Source organism: Brachyhypopomus gauderio, unplaced genomic scaffold, assembly GCF_052324685.1.
Source record: "Brachyhypopomus gauderio isolate BG-103 unplaced genomic scaffold, BGAUD_0.2 sc75, whole genome shotgun sequence".
In the NCBI taxonomy this organism is placed as follows: Eukaryota; Metazoa; Chordata; class Actinopteri; order Gymnotiformes; family Hypopomidae; genus Brachyhypopomus; species Brachyhypopomus gauderio.
Window position 1 is genome coordinate 1,492,501 of NW_027506896.1, and position 17,500 is coordinate 1,510,000.

Sequence of the window (17,500 nt, forward strand, 5' to 3'; positions counted from 1 at the left end):
TTGCCATTTGGTAATAAAGAAACACGCTTAGCCGCTGCCTGTAGAAGGACGCTGGGCCGGGGTGGGCCGCCATTGCAGCGGGATTGATTTGGTTTTCATTTTAATGTTGTTTATCATTAGTGCAGGGCTTTATCCACACTGCTTCATCTGGGAGTGTATTAGCGGTAATGGGTGTTAGCGCGCGTGAGGAAGGATCAGCTCCCTCGTCTTCCTCGGCGATAGCTTGCCGTAGATGGAGTGTCGTAATGAGATCGTTATTGCCTGTCGTTTCGTTCTGACAGTAATGCGGAGTTTGTTACGGTGGCGTGTGCACTCTTCCCCGTCCACAGGCAGACCTCTGCACCTGCTCCAGCTCGTCTTTGTTAAGCGTGAAATTGCGCAGGCAGGGAGAGCGTGCTCTGTCCATGACCTGTAGCGCTGACCATTGGCGCCGCCTCTGTGCTTAGGAGAGCCGCCCCAGAATATTCCCTCCCGAATATATTGACTAGCTGCACGCGCGTTAACAATTCGGTCGGCGGGTTTTGCCGTAAGATCTATTCAACCGTATTGACTAATCGCGAAGCTTAGTATGTGTGTTGAAGAGCGCGTGAGTAAGGTCCGTGTGGACGAAGCTAACATATACATGTTCATCTGTTTGTTCTGGGGCAGGTGTCCAATTGGTTCGGAAACAAACGGATCCGGTATAAGAAGAACATTGGTAAGTTCCAGGAAGAAGCCAACATGTACGCAGCCAGAACCGCCGTGAACGCCACCAACGCCTCCTCCCACGGCAGCCAGGCTAATTCCCCCTCCACCCCCAACTCAGCAGGTGGGCACATTAACTGCTCTGACAGACCAGATCATAGCCTCTCACCCGCCCCGCCTACGTCACCTTTGTTTTCCCACCCACGATGCCACAGTATTACAACATCGCTTGATTGAATGTCTCCTGAAGGGCTGTGTTTTTACGCAGCACCTGTACTCACACAGCCGTCAAATTAAGGCTACACCAGGTTTTATGTGGGGTGTTTGTTAGTTTGTTTTATATGTATAGCGTTAGCCGCCCATACACCTCAGCCGTACATTGCACTGTGTTACGTGGCCTTTAGTCTGATTTTGTCTACTTGGGAGTGTCTGTCAAATCCTACAGAACTATTGCGAAATCACAACTTACTGTCAGTGGCTCTTACTGACCTCAGATCAGTGGCTCATTCAGCTGATGGGACATTGAGGTTTATGAGATCACTGTTCCTCTGCAGGATTAGATCACTGCACAGCCGAAAACTGCTCCAAGCAACAAGACTGTGGATGGACAGTGAGCAGCACACTGGTCCATGACTCAATCCCCCACATTTTATTACTCAAGACGTTTAAACCACTAGAACAGAATCTTCTAAAACAAGTCAAATGTCAAAGATGCCATTTTAAAATGTATTTAATTCCCACACGAGGAATTAAAGAGATGTTCTGCCATTTTGTGTTGGCCGTATTTTTTCAGGAGTGATGTGAGTGTTTGTAAGGCACGGCCGTCCCTCCATAATCCAGCTCGTGCTCCTGCCTGTCTACGTTTGCTCTCAGTCTTCCCTATAGCGATACCTTCTGTTCTGCCTCAGTACTGCTACTGATACTGTCTGTCTACTGCTCACGCTGTCTGTTCTGTTACGCTGTCTAACTGTTCCTCCGCATGTGCTTTTTACCCCATCTGTCTGTCTCTCTCTCTCTTTACGCATCTGTCTTCCTCTCCTCTTTGGTCTTTGTGCTTCTCTCTCTTCTTCATTGCCATCTCTCTCTCTCTCTCTCTCTACCTCTATCTCTCCCTCTTTCTCTTACCCTCCTTCTCTCTCAGGTTCTGCTGGCTCTTTTAACATGTCGACCTCTGGAGATTTATTTTTGGGGGTGCAGTCTATGAATGGGGACTCGTACCAAGGCTCTCAAGTAGGAGCCAATGTGCAGTCACAGGTATGGTGCACAGCTGTTCCTCAGCCATAGCCTGGACCCCACCCATCCACTACACACTAGGTTACTCTGTCTCACATGTCCTCTCTTAAAGATGGCTTTCTGCAGTATGAGGTTGGTCATCCATGGCTGGAATGGTAAACCTCTAGAAGCCTCTGAAATCTGAAGGGTAATCATCACTAGAAGTCATTTAAATTGAAAGATTTAACAGATTTTGGGCTGTTTGCTTATATACAATACAGAAAATTAAAAAAATTTTTTGAATTATCTGGTAATATAAAGAGTACAGCATTTATAGTCATATTTTAGATCTGATACATTTCAATTTTCTTTTTGGACAGTGACGTGTGTTTACGTTTATTACTTTGTTTATTTTGAATAGTTGTTATGTTTTCTCTTCTGCATTTGTTTGGCCTTGTGTGTTTGTTTTTGCTTGTATTTCTGCATCTTGTTGTATTTGTTCCCCTGCATCGTGTCGTGCGTACAGTTCCCTTTGCTTTGTTTGCCCTTGCTTTGTGTGTGTGTGTGTGTGTGTGTGTGTGTGTGTGTGTGTGTGTGTGTGTGTGTGTGTGTGTGTGTGTGTGTGTGTGTGTGTGAGTGTGTGTGTGTAGTCTGACCTTGCTGTGTGTTTCTGTGTTTTTCAGGTGGATACCCTTCGCCATGTTATCAGTCAGACAGGAGGATACAGTGATGGCCTCACAGCTAGCCAGATGTACAGTCCACAGGGCATCAGTGTAAGAAGACAGGGGAAAAATTATTTTTTTGCCTTTGTTGTTTTGCCCTGTACCAATTATTTCAAAGCCATAGGGCTCAGGATGCCACTTAGTGGGGACTTGTCTGTGATTCGTGGTCACCTAGTTGATTGCTTGTGTGTTGCTATCGCCACGGGGTACTGTGCTGCCCGGCGACGCTCGGACACACGGCCGGCCCTCTGCACTGAGCATCTGTCTGAGCCCGTCACATCCAATCAGATCTCCCGAGCACCTGCAGACACACAGCTCTCGGTAAAGGGGGGTGTGTAGAGGTCGGGGGATGGGGGGATGGGGGGGGGGGGGGGGGGGGACAGGTGACAGGGGAAGTTGCCTCAAACCACTTTGCCCCTGATAACTGCCCCAAAGAACAATGAAGAAAATAACAATCTAAAATCTGAGAATGAATCTTAGAGCTAAATTCTATAAATAAAACAGAAATCCTGTGGCAAGACACTCTGTTTAAAATGAAGCCCAGAGTGTGTGTGTCCCTTTCTTCTGAATCTTATCTATATATTTAGTTATTTATTTTCTTTCTCACTCAATGGTTTCCTTCTTCTCCTCCTTTCGGGAGGGGTTGGAGTGTGTGGGGGTGGGGGGGGGTCGCTGCTGTTGGCTACTATGAGCAGTAAGAAAATTCACAGCGACAAGCCGTGTGGTAAAGGGGAAAATCGATCAGACAGACACAAGGGGGGCAGAGTGTGGACTTGGGACAGCAATCCAGGCACATTGCTCTGATCATGTTCCCACCGCGCTAATGGCCCTGACAGCCAGCCGGGCGGAGAGGGAGGGAGAGCGAGAGAGGGAGAGAGAGGGATAGAGGAGAGGAGAGGAAGAGGATGAAGGAGGAGGAAGGTCAGTGGCTGCGCTGCGATGTCCCAGGAGCCGTATGATAATAAGACCAAGCACGCTCTGTGAGGAAGAGTACGGATGTATTCAAACCCTGTCCAATTCCTTTTCCAGCCGTTCTGTTCCACTCTAGAGAGATGAGTACAGGCTTCTGCAGCCAATGGGGTGGGGTGGGGTGGGGGGGGGGGGGGGGTGGGGGGGGGTCCTCTGAAGGTGTAAACTGGATGAAGCCCAGCTGACCTTTATCATGGCAGGCAGAAACCTTTTCTAGTGCAAAAGACACCAAGCGGTGTCCGTACATTTATCTCTGAGGGAGCTCTGGTAAATAAGCACAATTAGAAATATATACCAGCCCAATAAGATCACGAGTGAAAACAGTGAAGAACTTTCAAAGCTGTTGCAATGTATGTGATATCCCAGCAGTGTGTGTGAAGTATGCAAAAACAGTAAAGCATATACAATATATCATACTTTATAATACTTACTTTTCCTTTGAACTCTTTAACCTTTTTAAATGTATTTTGTGAAGGCTGATTTATGTGTAGGTGAAAATGGGGCTTGTGTTTGTATAACTGCACTGACACTGTGACAGGAGCTAGTGACACCATTTAGATTTGAAGCCAAAAAAAAAGTAATATAAAAAATATAATGTTTTTTTCATGTTCAGTGGGTTCATAATGACTTGCAGGGCGTTTTCCTGCAGACTCCAGAGTAATTATGCCTTTGGAAGAGAATAGCAAAGTGTCGCCCGAGCAGAATACATTTTAAGATCTTTTTTTCTCCTCCATTTTGTTTGATTACAGTGTGCTCTAAATAACAGGCTTTGGGATGAGTGGCTCTCCACTGCCACTTCCACCCATTTCTGATGGCATGAAATTTGCTATTAATATCTCCAAATGTTCTTTAGCAGGCCTGTCTGGGAGATTAGAAATGGCTTGTGCGCTTCGTATTGTATTTTCATTTCAATCTCAGAACGTCATAATTTTCTACCACTGATTCCCCCTTTGTTTACCCTGTGATGTGTTATATGGTGGGCCACTTCTGTGCTTTCTCTCTATTATGGTGTGTGTCAGTGGAAGCGACAGGCATTTAACTCCGGCCTTTACTACAAATCTGCACTGCGCCTTGTCTTCCTGTAACTAAGGCAAGCGCAGGGTGTTCTGTGAACGAAGGATTCGCATTACAGACTCTGTAGTGAACAGAAAACACTGGCCATTTGTGCTGTGTCTGTATATCTGTGTGTGTTAAACTCAGAGTTCCCAGTTCCTTAAGTAATCTGCTCTAGGGCTGTACCTATAGACTATTAATCCTTTTTAAAAATGTATTTCTCTTTAGAGGTTACAGATAGTCACTTCACTTATTCTCTGTACAAATGTGGATTACTATATATACTTATCTATCTATATTAAATATAAACAAGTGCATAAATGCATATGTATTTGTACAAATGTATAAATGTATATATATTATATATATATATATATATATATATATATATATATATATATATATATATATATATATATATATATATCGATTTATACTGTTGTTGTTTTTTTTTTTTTTGTAGTGTTTGCTACAGCAGTATTTACAAGTATTTATTAGACCGGTCCCTCACTCATAGCCAGGTCACTCATAAAAAAAGCCAGTAAAGATTCAACACATATACATAGGTGACATGACTGGAACAGTTAGCCAGCAGACGGTACAGTGCAATAGCAGTACTGTGAGTGGAGGGTTACACATCACAGCTGACTGGAACCTCTAGAAGCCTGTTGGGTCCAACTACACAGCAGCTTAACCTAACAAACTCAGCAAGTCGCTAATGTAGATAAATACGCATTCACATTTCACATTCAGTCCAGTCTGGATGAACTAGGCTGTTTAGAATGGTGTGTGTTAGTGTACAGGTCTTTAGTATGGTCAGTGTATGGGTCTTTACTATGGTTAGTTTACAGGTCTTTACTATGGTCAGTGTACAGGTCTGTAGTATGGTCAGTGTACGGATTTTTACTCTGGTTAGTTTACAGGTCTTTACTATGGTCAGTGTACAGTTCTGAAGTATGATCAGTGTACAGGTCTTTAGTATGGTCAGTGTACAGGTCTTTACTATGGTCTGTACAGGTCTTTAGTATGATCAGTGTACAGGTCTTTAGTATGATCAGTGTACAGGTCTGTAGTATGATCAGTGTACAGGTCTTTAGTATGATCAGTGTACAGGTCTGTAGTATGATCAGTGTACAGGTCTGTAGTAGGATCAGTGTACAGGTCTGTAGTATGATCAGTGTACAGGTCTTTAGTAGGATCAGTGTACAGGTCTGTAGTATGATCAGTGTACAGGTCTTTACTATGGTCTGTACAGGTCTGTAGTATGATCAGTGTACAGGTCTTTAGTATGATCAGTGTACAGGTCTGTAGTATGATCAGTGTACAGGTCTGTAGTATGATCAGTGTACAGGTCTTTAGTATGATCAGTGTACAGGTCTGTAGTATGATCAGTGTACAGGTCTGTAGTAGGATCAGTGTACAGGTCTGTAGTAGGATCAGTGTACAGGTCTGTAGTATGATCAGTGTACAGGTCTTTAGTATGATCAGTGTACAGGTCTGTAGTATGATCAGTGTACAGGTCTGTAGTATGATCAGTGTACAGGTCTGTAGTATGATCAGTGTACAGGTCTGTAGTATGATCAGTGTACAGGTCTTTAGTATGATCAGTGTACAGGTCTGTAGTATGATCAGTGTACAGGTCTTTAGTATGATCAGTGTACAGGTCTGTAGTATGATCAGTGTACAGGTCTTTCATGTCTGATGATGGTTTTTTGTTTTTCTGTTCCAGACTAACGGAGGCTGGCAGGACGCCACCACCCCTTCCTCAGTGACGTCCCCCACAGAAGGGCCAGGGAGTGTCCACTCCGACACCTCTAACTGATCCCTCCCTCTCCTTCCTCCATTTAGCTCCCTACTGCACAAAACAATGGACTCTCCTCTCCTCCTTCTCTCCTTCTGTTTGTCCCTCTGTTTTTTAAACACGTGCTCACTGAGCAGGGTCTGCCCCAGGCTTTGAAGTGTGTCAGTTTGGTGACCGTGAGCTCACCCTCAAACTCAAAACTGACACTGAGACATACACATGCACGCACACACACACATATATACACACACCCATTCACACAAACACACATCAATTCACAAACGCATAAAAGGCATGGATTGAGTGCACATTCAGACATGCATCCCCTTTCTCGTCTCATACATCATTTGAACATGTCCCTTAAAAACAAAAAAAAAGTACGAACATCCCTCATGTTAGATTAATATGTATGATCATGCTACCTCTTAAAAACATGCAAAGTTAAAGAACACAACAATAATGAAAGACATCGCTGAGAACATTCTGGTCTCTAAGCCCGTGGACAACACCATCAGCACACACCGTTTTCCACACATGAATGTTTCATGTCTTCATAACGGTGACGGAACGTGTTCCTTTTGTCACTAAACCACTTCCTGTGTTTCCATAGTGCCAAGTATTTTTCTACATTTTACCGATCTCTTGATTTACACATTCATTGTACATGATGTGCACATTTTCATACTCGTGTTGTAATATAGAGACATACTGTATTATAAAGACATATTTTTATCTCCCCTTCTCAGTCATACATGGGAGTACTTGAAAATTATTTTTAATTAGGCTATACAATATAGCTTTGCTTTGAGTCCTTAAAAATCCTTTATTGTGATCATTTACAACAAATATTTGTGGTCCTTTTCCTGTATCACTTTTACCAGTGGCAATGCAGTGTAGGTCTTTGGAAATTGAGGCTATAGTTTATTACATTTATGTCAGTAATCTGGTGACAAAGAATTTGAAGTGGTTCCTCTAATTTTATGACAAACAAATGACTGAAGCAAATATATTAACAGCATCAGTGTTAACGTATGGCCAAATGCTGCTTCTAACCAAAATAACATACATCCTGAGGACAAACATATTTGAGATCCTCAGTATAGTTTTAAATCCCTAATGTGACCACGTGCACATTTTGCATTCATTTCCAAAGTTATTATTTGGTGCTATGATGATTTAAGTATGGCAAACAGTGCCTGTGTTCACACACTCATAAAACTTTAATTTGATGATGACAGTATGGATTTAAGATCCACATTTGAGTGCAGTTTTTTCGTCCATGAAAGCAGTTAACTAATCCAGGCATTTCAGTTTTCAATTGTTTTAGCTCGTTTTTGTTCTGGTGACCCCAACACACGCACACACCCACGCACATACACATAAACACACACACACACACACACACACACAGCTATTTCGCATGTTGAGTATTAGACCAGTCACTACTTTGATACCAAAAACAGCAGACATTTCCGTTTTGTTCATCGTTACTTCGACAATGTCCATGTTGTAAATGATGTTGGTCACATATTTTGTACCTGGGCTCGTTTCTGAATGAACGACCCAGTCCGTTGTACTCGAAACCAAAAATGCAGTCAGAATTCAGTAGTGTTTCTTGAAAGAAAAGATGGCACACAAATGCAGAAAACGTTTGGATTTATTTTTGTCTTCATGTTGTGAATAGCCAAATCCGCGTTTCTTTACGTCCTCGGCTTGGTTACAGGGCAACATCTGTTTTATTTGGCTATAATGTGAAGTAGCCCAAGAATGCGCTAAACACCCAGACGTGCGCATTTGGACCCTTGGTGCGCTCTTTACACGGCAGCGCTCATGTGGGAGCGTGTTTCACACACGGACGAGGCTCGGACACATTTAACCCGCCTGCTTTGGACTCAAACTTAGAGAGATTCAGATAAAGAAAGAAAGTGTTTGGTCCCAGAAAGACAAGGCCAGATGGAGACGGACACAGCGCCACACAGGCAGCGGGAACTTCCTAATAACTCTAAATTGACGAACTGCACACTTAACCAAGCTACAATAAAATACAAATGTGTTGTGCACCACGGATATATCGTATTATTCTGTCACGCTACCTGTTGCTAATGAAGAATACTTTCTGTACCACTTCATGCAGACTATTGAGTTAGAGGTGGAGAGGTGTTAGTTCCCTGCCTGCCCGGTATCACCGTATTGTTGAAAGCTTCATGTAATGATGCTTTTAGTTTTTTGCATATAAAGCAGTTTGTAAAACATCAAATGTTTACTTTGTTGCATGTCCTCTGTTCTTTAAAATCCTGCAGTGTTTTTGAATGTTTATTCTTTTTTTATATAAATCGCGGAAAATTTCTCTTGCCAAGTTTTAACTTTTAAGATCTCTGCATATGTACAAAAGGAATAAAACGGAACAGCAAATTATTGTCTTTTTGATTCCAGTTTTGTTTTTGTGGAGAAAAAAATTAAGGTGTAGGTTTCCTGGTCTCTTCGTTTGTACTGGTAATGCATATTCCGAATAAATAGTTTCTTTTGTTGCAAGATGGTTGACTGTCATTTTATCTCTAGTCCCATGTAAATGTACTTAAATATCATTTGTAGAATTCCGTTTTTCAGTGTAACGCCGATGTAAAGTATTTGCAGCATCTGCCTCCTCTGAGTGTATTTGTAGATGTTAAAGGGCTGTTGGTGCAGGTTATTGGTGACATTTAGAGGGATGGTGGTGGTGAGACACTGCGGGGGTTCACACCTCGTGTTGTCTCCAGCCCTCTTGAACGTGTCTCTCACCCATCTCCTCCTCCTCTAAAGGAGGGCGCTAAGATATTTTGGGGGCTGTTTTGCTTTGACGGCCTGCGAGGGCTGGGAGGCAGTAACGGGCACAAGGTGGGGTGCGCATTTATCTCTGGCTCCCAGATGAGGGAGGATGTGGTGGATTCTGTATTACTAATGCGCTTCGCTCCACAACCTGTGGCGACAGGAGACCGGCTTATGCCGACTTGAGAAGTGACACGAGAACACGATGAAATATAATTACATGTGGATGTCCTTGTTTGTTTCAAGACGACGAGGGATGTCTTAGGATATGTGCTAGAATGGCTCCAAACCATTCTCCTTTAATGCAGAGACAATGTGTTTGGCTTTATTCCGTCGGGAGCTGGTGACATTTACGCAATAAGCTAGGGCTTTACTTTAAAATATCCCTACAACATGAAGTAAATGGTCTAGCTCACAAACGTATCTCACCATTTTCTTTTTTTTTTTGGCGAGATGTAAGCACCGAACAGTTACATTTATTTTTATACATAATTTGCAGGCCTATAATTCTTCCAGAATTGTGCATCAGGATTTCAAGTACATGCTGATTTACTGGCAGGCACATATTTGGGCTACTGTAAGAGTTCAATGCTGCACACACACACACACACACAGCTGGTGAGGTTTAGTTAGAACAGATGGTTGGTGTATAACGCGAGGCGTAATGCCGCCATGCCGCCTCACATCGCGGCTTGTGTGTGGAGATGGAGAGCCCATGTGGTTAAATGTGCTGCGACATTTCCGCGGCTTTCTCTCAATCTACTCCTTTACCGGTTACGCTTCATAAATAAATGACCTCTCAGAATAAAGCGTTTCTGCTCTATCTGCTGTTTCAGGAGCCTCTCTCTGAAAGGTCAGCAGCCGGGGGACTTGTGTCTGGGAAACAAATTAAGTGAGAGAGACGAATGCAAAGTAAAGCGGCCGTGTTTATTGATGGCCACCATTTAGAGTCCGCCTGTACTCCATTTTTCACTGGCTGCGAGCGAGGACCTTGTTTTGAAAATGAATTCGGAGCAGAAACCTTTTGGGCCAAGTGAGACTGCGGGATTGGGTTTCACATGCACCTTTCCTCAGAGGATGTCACAAATCACAAGGAACAGAGCGGAGACGGTGGGGAGAGAAACAGACCATCTTACTCCAAACCTGCTGGCGCTGCATGGAACAAGTATACCAGACATATGCAGCAATCTTTTAAGAAGTAGACAGATAATCTACTTAATCTGTCTAAGACGAGAAATCCTGTGCTGTCATACAGACCTAATACAATATTTACACAATACTTAATATGTTAGTAGATATAAAATCTATATAAAGCTCTCTCTCTCTCTCTCTCTCTCTCTCTCTCTCTCTCTCACCACGCCTGTAGTGTTTCAAGTAAGCTATACAATGAGTACTTTTGGAACCCCTTATGGGTCCAGAAACAAACCCACATTAAATCCCTTGTCATTTTATGTTTCTAAACCCCCCCATTCAAAAACTGAATTAACTTCTTATGTATTCATATAGTATTTGCCCTGACACAGCAATGTGTGGAGGTTCAGTCTGTTATCACTGTCTGCATAATGCACATATATATCATATCAGCAGTGTACAGGACCTTCTGCCTGTGAATGTGGGCCTGGCTGAGTCCAGGAGTGGAGCGTGGAGGGAACGAGTGATGATGGGGTCTCTTTGTCCACGTGGCAAAGCCAAGTCTGTCAGGCGGGGATCGCAGGGCTGGGATCGGAGTGGCGGGCGTGGACACTCACAATCAACCCTCTCCCTTTGTCCAGGAGGCAGACTCAAAGGTGGGTTTAAACAGTAAGAATTACACCCTCTAAAGGCCCCTGCTGTAATCCAGACAGTGAATTGCCAGAACTGTTAGTGTTTTGGGCTGTTGTCTTGTCATGGCCCGAAGTTGAAGGATAACTCACCATAGTGCTGTTTATAAGGGATGCAAATACAGTTTTGTGAAATGAAAATTGTGCTGCGCTTGAAGAGTTGGAGAGTTGACGTGGATCCTAAGTGGATTGGTTGAGGATTGCTATCTGCACTGAGCCCCTGTTGGAACAGGAGTCCCTGTGTGTCAGATTGTGTGTCCTACCCCCAAAAACCCACAGCCTCATATGAAATTCCTCTGAAGTCTCACATGCAGACCAACTTTTCGTGAAAGAAATATGCTCACTGCTGTTCGGGGGAGGCTTCCAGATGCCACTGTGTGTCAGAGATGCTTTTCACGTTGTTCAAACTGCAGAGCACTTTTTAAATTCAGGAAATGGTGCCAATACTTCCGAAATGGAATCTTGCAATGTGGGTGTTCCAAGTTAGACGCTGGTGCACTGTGATTCGCCTAAAGCTCCTTTGTGATGGCGAGACAGTCGTGGACGCTCATGGAATTGGCTCAGGCTGCACAGTGAGCATCTTTGGAAAACAGTGCCTCGAGACTAAAATGGCAACTTATCTCTTTGAAACACAATGTAAGACATATTGGAAGAATGCTCAGGGTTAGTGTTGTACTGCTGATCAAAGGTACAAGAGGACAGCCGTCTTGCATGTTAAGAAGCCAGGGAGCATATCTGCTGGATGAAAGTCAAATTTGTCTTCCACATCACGACAATGCTAAAATGTAAAGTAGATGAGGCTTGTATTAGACCAGCACCACAATATAAAAAGAGACTTGTTTTGGAGGGCCAAAGCATCTAAGAGTATTATAAGATTACGAGGAGAAAAATGACAGAACAATAGAAAACATTTCATGTTATTTTCAGCAGTTTCTGACACATTTTGACACCTCTGGGTTCAGCTACATTTTCCCTCTGCTGTTAGGTCAGGTTAGATTTGTTTATCACACTCCCTGTGTGCATAGCCTCTGCTAAGAGAAGAGGTGCAGGGTTTTGTAGCTATATTTGTCTCGGTTCAGTGGAGATGAGCTCACGTTTTTTGAGTATTTTGGTAAAGAAGGGCAGTGTTCGACAATGAGGCCGGGAACTCACGCACATCTCCATCTCTCTAGAACTGTGTGTTTTCAGCACAAGGCACATCTGGGACTTGGAGAAGAAGCAAAGCGTGTGGTGCCTGTCACAACGTGTTTCCCCTCCACCCCAAATGTCAGGATGTTCACTGCTGCCACCCCCGTCCTGTCATGGAGAAACGGACTCTGAGCAAATGAATTACCTTTGAACAGCACAAAAAATATAGCACATGGTCATCCACGATGCAGTGTGCAGGGTGTTGGACACAGTGGCCAAATCAGCATAGCTTCAGAGTCACTAGAAGAGGGAGAATTACTTTTGTATTGTGTGTGATTTAGGAAAAGGGTAACTCATTTGGAGATGAAACAACAACGACCTCTAGTGGTTAGTATTTCTCTTCAGGCTGCCTGTGGCAAGCTTGTTCCAATCAACCAGTAATCCAATGTCCTTATTCTACTGCTGAAACTCACGCCTCCATCACCACACAGAAAACAAATAATTATTCTTCCATGGTTGTTTGGGAACTACTCTAAACTAGCTTAGATGTAGACTTCTCTCCTTTAAAGGATGATGTGTTATCTGCCAGTCATAATGAAGTAATGTTCACACTAAACCTTCCCTTTAACAATAATGGACAATAATGTTCAGAATTTGTCTTTCAGTCAGTTTTAAGTTCCAGTATACTAATATGTCGTGATGTTGTGTGTGGTGAAGTGGCACCTCTGAGAGTGGAGCCGCTCTGTGCTGGCGGATCACTGCTGGACACGGCTGGGAGTCCTGAGGGCAAAACTCACTCTGTACATTTAGAGTTTGTATATATCTAAGTGATATGACAGTCTTATTCATGAATTATAATACAAACAATAGTTGGGCAGTTATAACAGGGATTGTGTTGGATTTAATATGAACCCGTGTAGCATCTGTTGTATATTTTTATGTTAGAGGAAAACAGAGTATTTAGGTTTTCTTTTTTACTTACTGGGTTTAACAGCCACTGGACATTTAAATGCAAATGAAATGTAGAGTGTAGATTCATGCAGCACTCACAGATGTGCTAATTGGCTGTTGGTAACTTAAGAGAACCACAAAGTTTTTAACCGTGAACATTTTTTCCATTTTTGAAGCAGACACAGCCTACATAAATCCTGCAACACAGGCCAGATTTAATCAGAGAACCCACTGCTGCCACATGGATCAGGTCAGAGTTCTCCAGTACTGAGTGGATTTAGGTCAATAGGTGTGTAATAGTCAAAAGATTGTAGTGGAGAAGCAAAATATGAATGAAAGTGAACATAACCCGCCCCTGCCCCCTCATACCCCCCCCCCCCCCCACCAGCCCTGCCCCTTCATACCCCCCCCACCCACCAGCCCTGCCCCCTCATACCCCCCCACCAGCTTCCTGGTAGCCACACTGACATTATGAGGCCAGACACAGTGGTGTCCAGCCATGTTACCCTCAGAACTGCTGCATCAGGGATTCACTGTGAAAACATAGAGGATGAATTCAAAACATCCCCAGGTCATTAGAGACAGAAACATCCCTGCACTCTATACCAAGATAACGGCACCGTAGGCAAGCCACAATTCACCAACCGGACTACACACGGACGCCTGCTCCCACGACCCACTTCCAAACACACCAGCTCACACACACACCTGCCCTCACGATCCACTCGTTATGACCACGTGCATAAGCTTAGAGAACAAAATAGTGTTTGCCACTGGTTAGCAGCTTACCGTTAATTTCAAATATGAAATCTTTACTAATACTTATTTTTCCCTCTTAGATTTTGCGGACTACCCTGATCACACACAAAGTGAAATATTGCCCTCTAGTGCCATAACACTGTAGTGGCATTCATTCAAAAGAGAAAACATATAATATTCATATATAGAACACATTTAGAATTAATTAGAGCAGCGACTGAGAGCCAGGCCTTCTCGTCCAACATCAGTATGTGATCTCACAAATGCGCTTCTGTAAGAAAATGCCCATAAACACACTCCTAAACCTGTGGACAGCCTTCACAGAAGAGTTGAGGCTGTTCTAGCTGCAAGAGGTAGACCAACGCCATACTGAACCTTATGTATTAGGAATGGGATGTCACTTAAGCCTATATGTGAGTCAAGGAAGGTGAGCGAATACTTTTGGCAGTGTATCTAAATGGAGCAAAGAGAATCCATACATCTCATTAAGAACAAAAGTTTATTGAATAACACACATACATACATACATACACACAGACAAACACACAGATTTAATCGCTGTTTTTTTTCTCTCGCTCTCTCTCTCCTCTACGAGTGTTTGTAGTCCCCTGGCCCAGTCCTGTAGTCCCCTGGCCCAGTCCTGTAGTCCTGTAGTCCCCTGGCCCAGTCCTGTAGTCCCCTGGCCCAGTCCTGAAGTCCCCTGGCCCAGTCCTGAAGTCCCCTGGCCCAGTCCTGGACCCTCTGACTGCAACTCCGCCCACTTCCTTCTCCGATCAAACACGCCATTGGCTCGTCTGCTTGTTCCCAGGGGGGACACGTCAGACCCAACCGTGCTGGAGACGGACGCCACGCTGATGGGCGTGCAGCAGCCGTGTGGAGGCACCTCAGCGGGAGTACGGGTGCAGTGAAGCAGAGGCCGACTTGATGTTCGTCTTAATGCCACTCTGCATCTTCCCTGTATGTATTAGGAATGGGATGTCACTTAAGCCTATATGTGAGTCAAGGAAGGTGAGCGAATACTTTTGGCAGTGTATCTAAATGGAGCAAAGAGAATCCATACATCTCATTAAGAACAAAAGTTTATTGAATAACACACATACATACATACATACACACAGACAAACACACAGATTTAATCGCTGTTTTTTTTCTCTCGCTCTCTCTCTCCTCTACGAGTGTTTGTAGTCCCCTGGCCCAGTCCTGTAGTCCCCTGGCCCAGTCCTGTAGTCCTGTAGTCCCCTGGCCCAGTCCTGTAGTCCCCTGGCCCAGTCCTGAAGTCCCCTGGCCCAGTCCTGAAGTCCCCTGGCCCAGTCCTGGACCCTCTGACTGCAACTCCGCCCACTTCCTTCTCCGATCAAACACGCCATTGGCTCGTCTGCTTGTTCCCAGGGGGGACACGTCAGACCCAACCGTGCTGGAGACGGACGCCACGCTGATGGGCGTGCAGCAGCCGTGTGGAGGCACCTCAGCGGGAGTACGGGTGCAGTGAAGCAGAGGCCGACTTGATGTTCGTCTTAATGCCACTCTGCATCTTCCCTGTGGACAACAGCAACAACACGATTAGCCACCGTGTGGGTAACAGCCACCAATCTGACCCAATTAACAGACACAAGTGTTGTACCGGGTTGGCCAGGCTGCTGATTCACTGATGCCCCCATGCCCGCCTGGTGCCCGGAGGCGCCAGCGATGGTGACCTGTTGTAGGGTGGGTCCTCCACTCATCATGGGCTGTCCCGGGTGGTTGGGGGCCACAGGGCCCGGGGGCCTGCACTTGGACAGGCCCTTCCCAAACCCGACGGCCGCTACCAAGGCGTTGGTGTCAGCCGGGTTGAACGATGCTTTGTTTTGACGCATAGCTGCAGATGACAGAATAAACAGTTTAAGGATCACACCAAAGAGAAATGGCAGGTACAAACCTTGGTACATTACCATGATCACTTCAAAAGTGCAAAATCCACCAAAAGTTTCTCTTTTTTAGGTCACATAAAATAATGAAAGTAAATTAAACAGAACACACCCACTGTTTCAGCTTCTCGGTCATCTCTAGGGTTATTCAGCTTTTCCAAAAGGCTTGAACACAGTTTATTCAGGGCCTGTATCTGTTTCTATTTTAACAAATGTGGAAAAAACGACAAAAGCAGGACACGGAGTCATTTATGAGAAGCAACCAATCATTTTAATGCACGTCAAAGCTATCCGAGTGCTAACAGTGCCTTTTTGACAGCTCTGTGAGTGCCAACAGCGACTCCTTACATACGACATTCGGCTTGCTAAATGAGAGTGAGTAAACAGGGGCCACGTCAATAACAACCCTCACAATCCTGCCTTACAAACCCTCAACTCGTTCATTTATGTAACAATATAAGGATCACACGTACAGAGCAGGATACACAACCATCCTGAGTAAGTGTACATAGGACCAGATTAATGCAGACTGGAGCTCGTACACCACCTGCGCCACGTCCGGACCGATCCGGGCAGCCTCCGAGCTCAGCTGTTTCTCCTGCTCCTCAACCTCCGGGTCAGGTTTCGTCCTGAGGTGGTCCGGAACAATTTCGTGGCTAAACACGGGGACCCGCTGTTCCGTGAGTTTCTGGGATTGAAGAGAAAACATTGAGACGCGGTTCAGATGATCCGTAAACACCTCCACGCGTGTCCAACAAGTTCTCCCGCCAGAGAGGCGCCACGCACCGCCAGGTCCTCGTCCCGGTCCGGCGACAGCAGCAGCGGGATGATGACCTGGTTCCGGTAGGACGGGGTCTTCTCGTTACGCAACAGTTTGTTAACAGTGTTCAGCTGCCCGGACAGAAGGGCGAAGTTGTCCAGCACCGACGGCCTGCGATCACAGGCGAGAGATAAACGGGGATTAACACGCGGCACCAGCACCAGCGACTACACGGAACCGACCGGTTCCGTTGGGTCTCACCAGGTCAGGCGGTCGTACTCGTTCTCCAGCTTGTAGATGAAGCTCTGCAGGGAGTTCTTCAGCTGCGCCACCCGAGAGATCAGAGACTCCACGGACGCCTCCAGCTGTTTCTCCTCTCGTTGCTGAAACGACAGATAACCGTTAAAGTAAGACAGCGGTTTACTACAGTAAATGTTTATAATAACAATTTACCTGCATGGCGTTCACTAGTACTTCGATGGACGATAATAGTAAACCGGAAGCAAACGATTGTGTTTAGAAGCGTCCGGTCGACCTGAAATATATAGAAAAAGAAATTAATAATAAAAAAACAACAATATTCGGAGTTTCATATTTCAAACAAAACATTTCCAGAAAAACACACATACCGTGCATTATAAATACCTGTACGAGGTACTGCACATTAGAAATAAAGACCTACACGAGGTTTTCCTTTATTTAAATACTGTTCGTGCAGAAATGTTCGTGCAGAAATGTCGAAGCAGAGCCCCCAAAAGAACAACAATGCCCAATTTAAAAATAAAAAACATGAAAGTTCCTAAACATAATGAATTACACATGTCTGAATTATGTTATTGTAGATATTATATTTAAAATAACTAACATTTAATTTACCTATTAACTTTTATTTATAGCTGTGGAGTAGCGAGGACTTTTCTTTTGACATTAAG

General features: G+C 44.5%; 3 protein-coding genes across 5 annotated transcripts in view; 2 read left to right on the top strand and 1 right to left on the bottom strand.

Moving 5' to 3' along the window:
- LOC143491445 (pre-B-cell leukemia transcription factor 1) overlaps positions 1-8,973 on the top strand; it is a 63,489-nt gene extending 54,516 nt beyond the window's left edge. The window contains exons 6-9 of one of the 3 annotated variants that reach the window (XM_076990458.1): positions 649-697; positions 1,826-1,938; positions 2,580-2,669; positions 6,370-8,973. In XM_076990458.1, coding sequence (XP_076846573.1) covers positions 649-697; positions 1,826-1,938; positions 2,580-2,669; positions 6,370-6,462 — 345 coding nt within the window. In that variant the 3' untranslated portion in view covers positions 6,463-8,973. Of the gene's footprint in view, positions 1-648; positions 809-1,825; positions 1,939-2,579; positions 2,670-6,369 lie in introns of all 3 variants that reach the window. The other 2 variants (XM_076990457.1, XM_076990459.1) reach the window with 2 other exon arrangements.
- Positions 8,974-14,389: 5,416 nt separating this feature from the next.
- On the bottom strand, positions 14,390-17,215 carry med8 (mediator complex subunit 8). Its single transcript, XM_076990412.1, has 8 exons — positions 17,198-17,215; positions 17,022-17,103; positions 16,830-16,951; positions 16,595-16,739; positions 16,356-16,496; positions 15,921-16,008; positions 15,526-15,759; positions 14,390-15,440 (listed from the first exon to the last, which is right to left on the bottom strand). Exons 2-8 carry the CDS (start codon positions 17,025-17,027, stop codon positions 15,370-15,372), a joined length of 807 nt encoding a protein of 268 aa, XP_076846527.1. The 5' UTR covers positions 17,028-17,103; positions 17,198-17,215; the 3' UTR covers positions 14,390-15,369.
- Positions 16,839-17,500, top strand: part of LOC143491442 (KICSTOR complex protein SZT2-like) — a 41,419-nt gene continuing 40,757 nt past the window's right edge. Inside the window, exons 1-2 of the mRNA XM_076990451.1 lie at positions 16,839-16,975; positions 17,465-17,500. The exon at positions 17,465-17,500 is cut by the window's right edge and continues 190 nt beyond it. The gene's annotated coding sequence lies outside the window, so the exon portion shown is untranslated. The remainder of the gene's footprint in view (positions 16,976-17,464) is intronic.

What these genes read in the sequence shown, in the direction of transcription:
- med8 (XM_076990412.1), bottom strand. An exon ending in CCGAGAAGCTGAAACAGTGG is followed by an intron (nt 15,760 to 15,920) that starts GTGTGTTCTGTT and finishes TGTCATCTGCAG; the next exon opens with CTATGCGTCAAAACAAAGCA. An exon ending in TCAGCAGCCTGGCCAACCCG is followed by an intron (nt 15,441 to 15,525) that starts GTACAACACTTG and finishes TGTTGTCCACAG; the next exon opens with GGAAGATGCAGAGTGGCATT.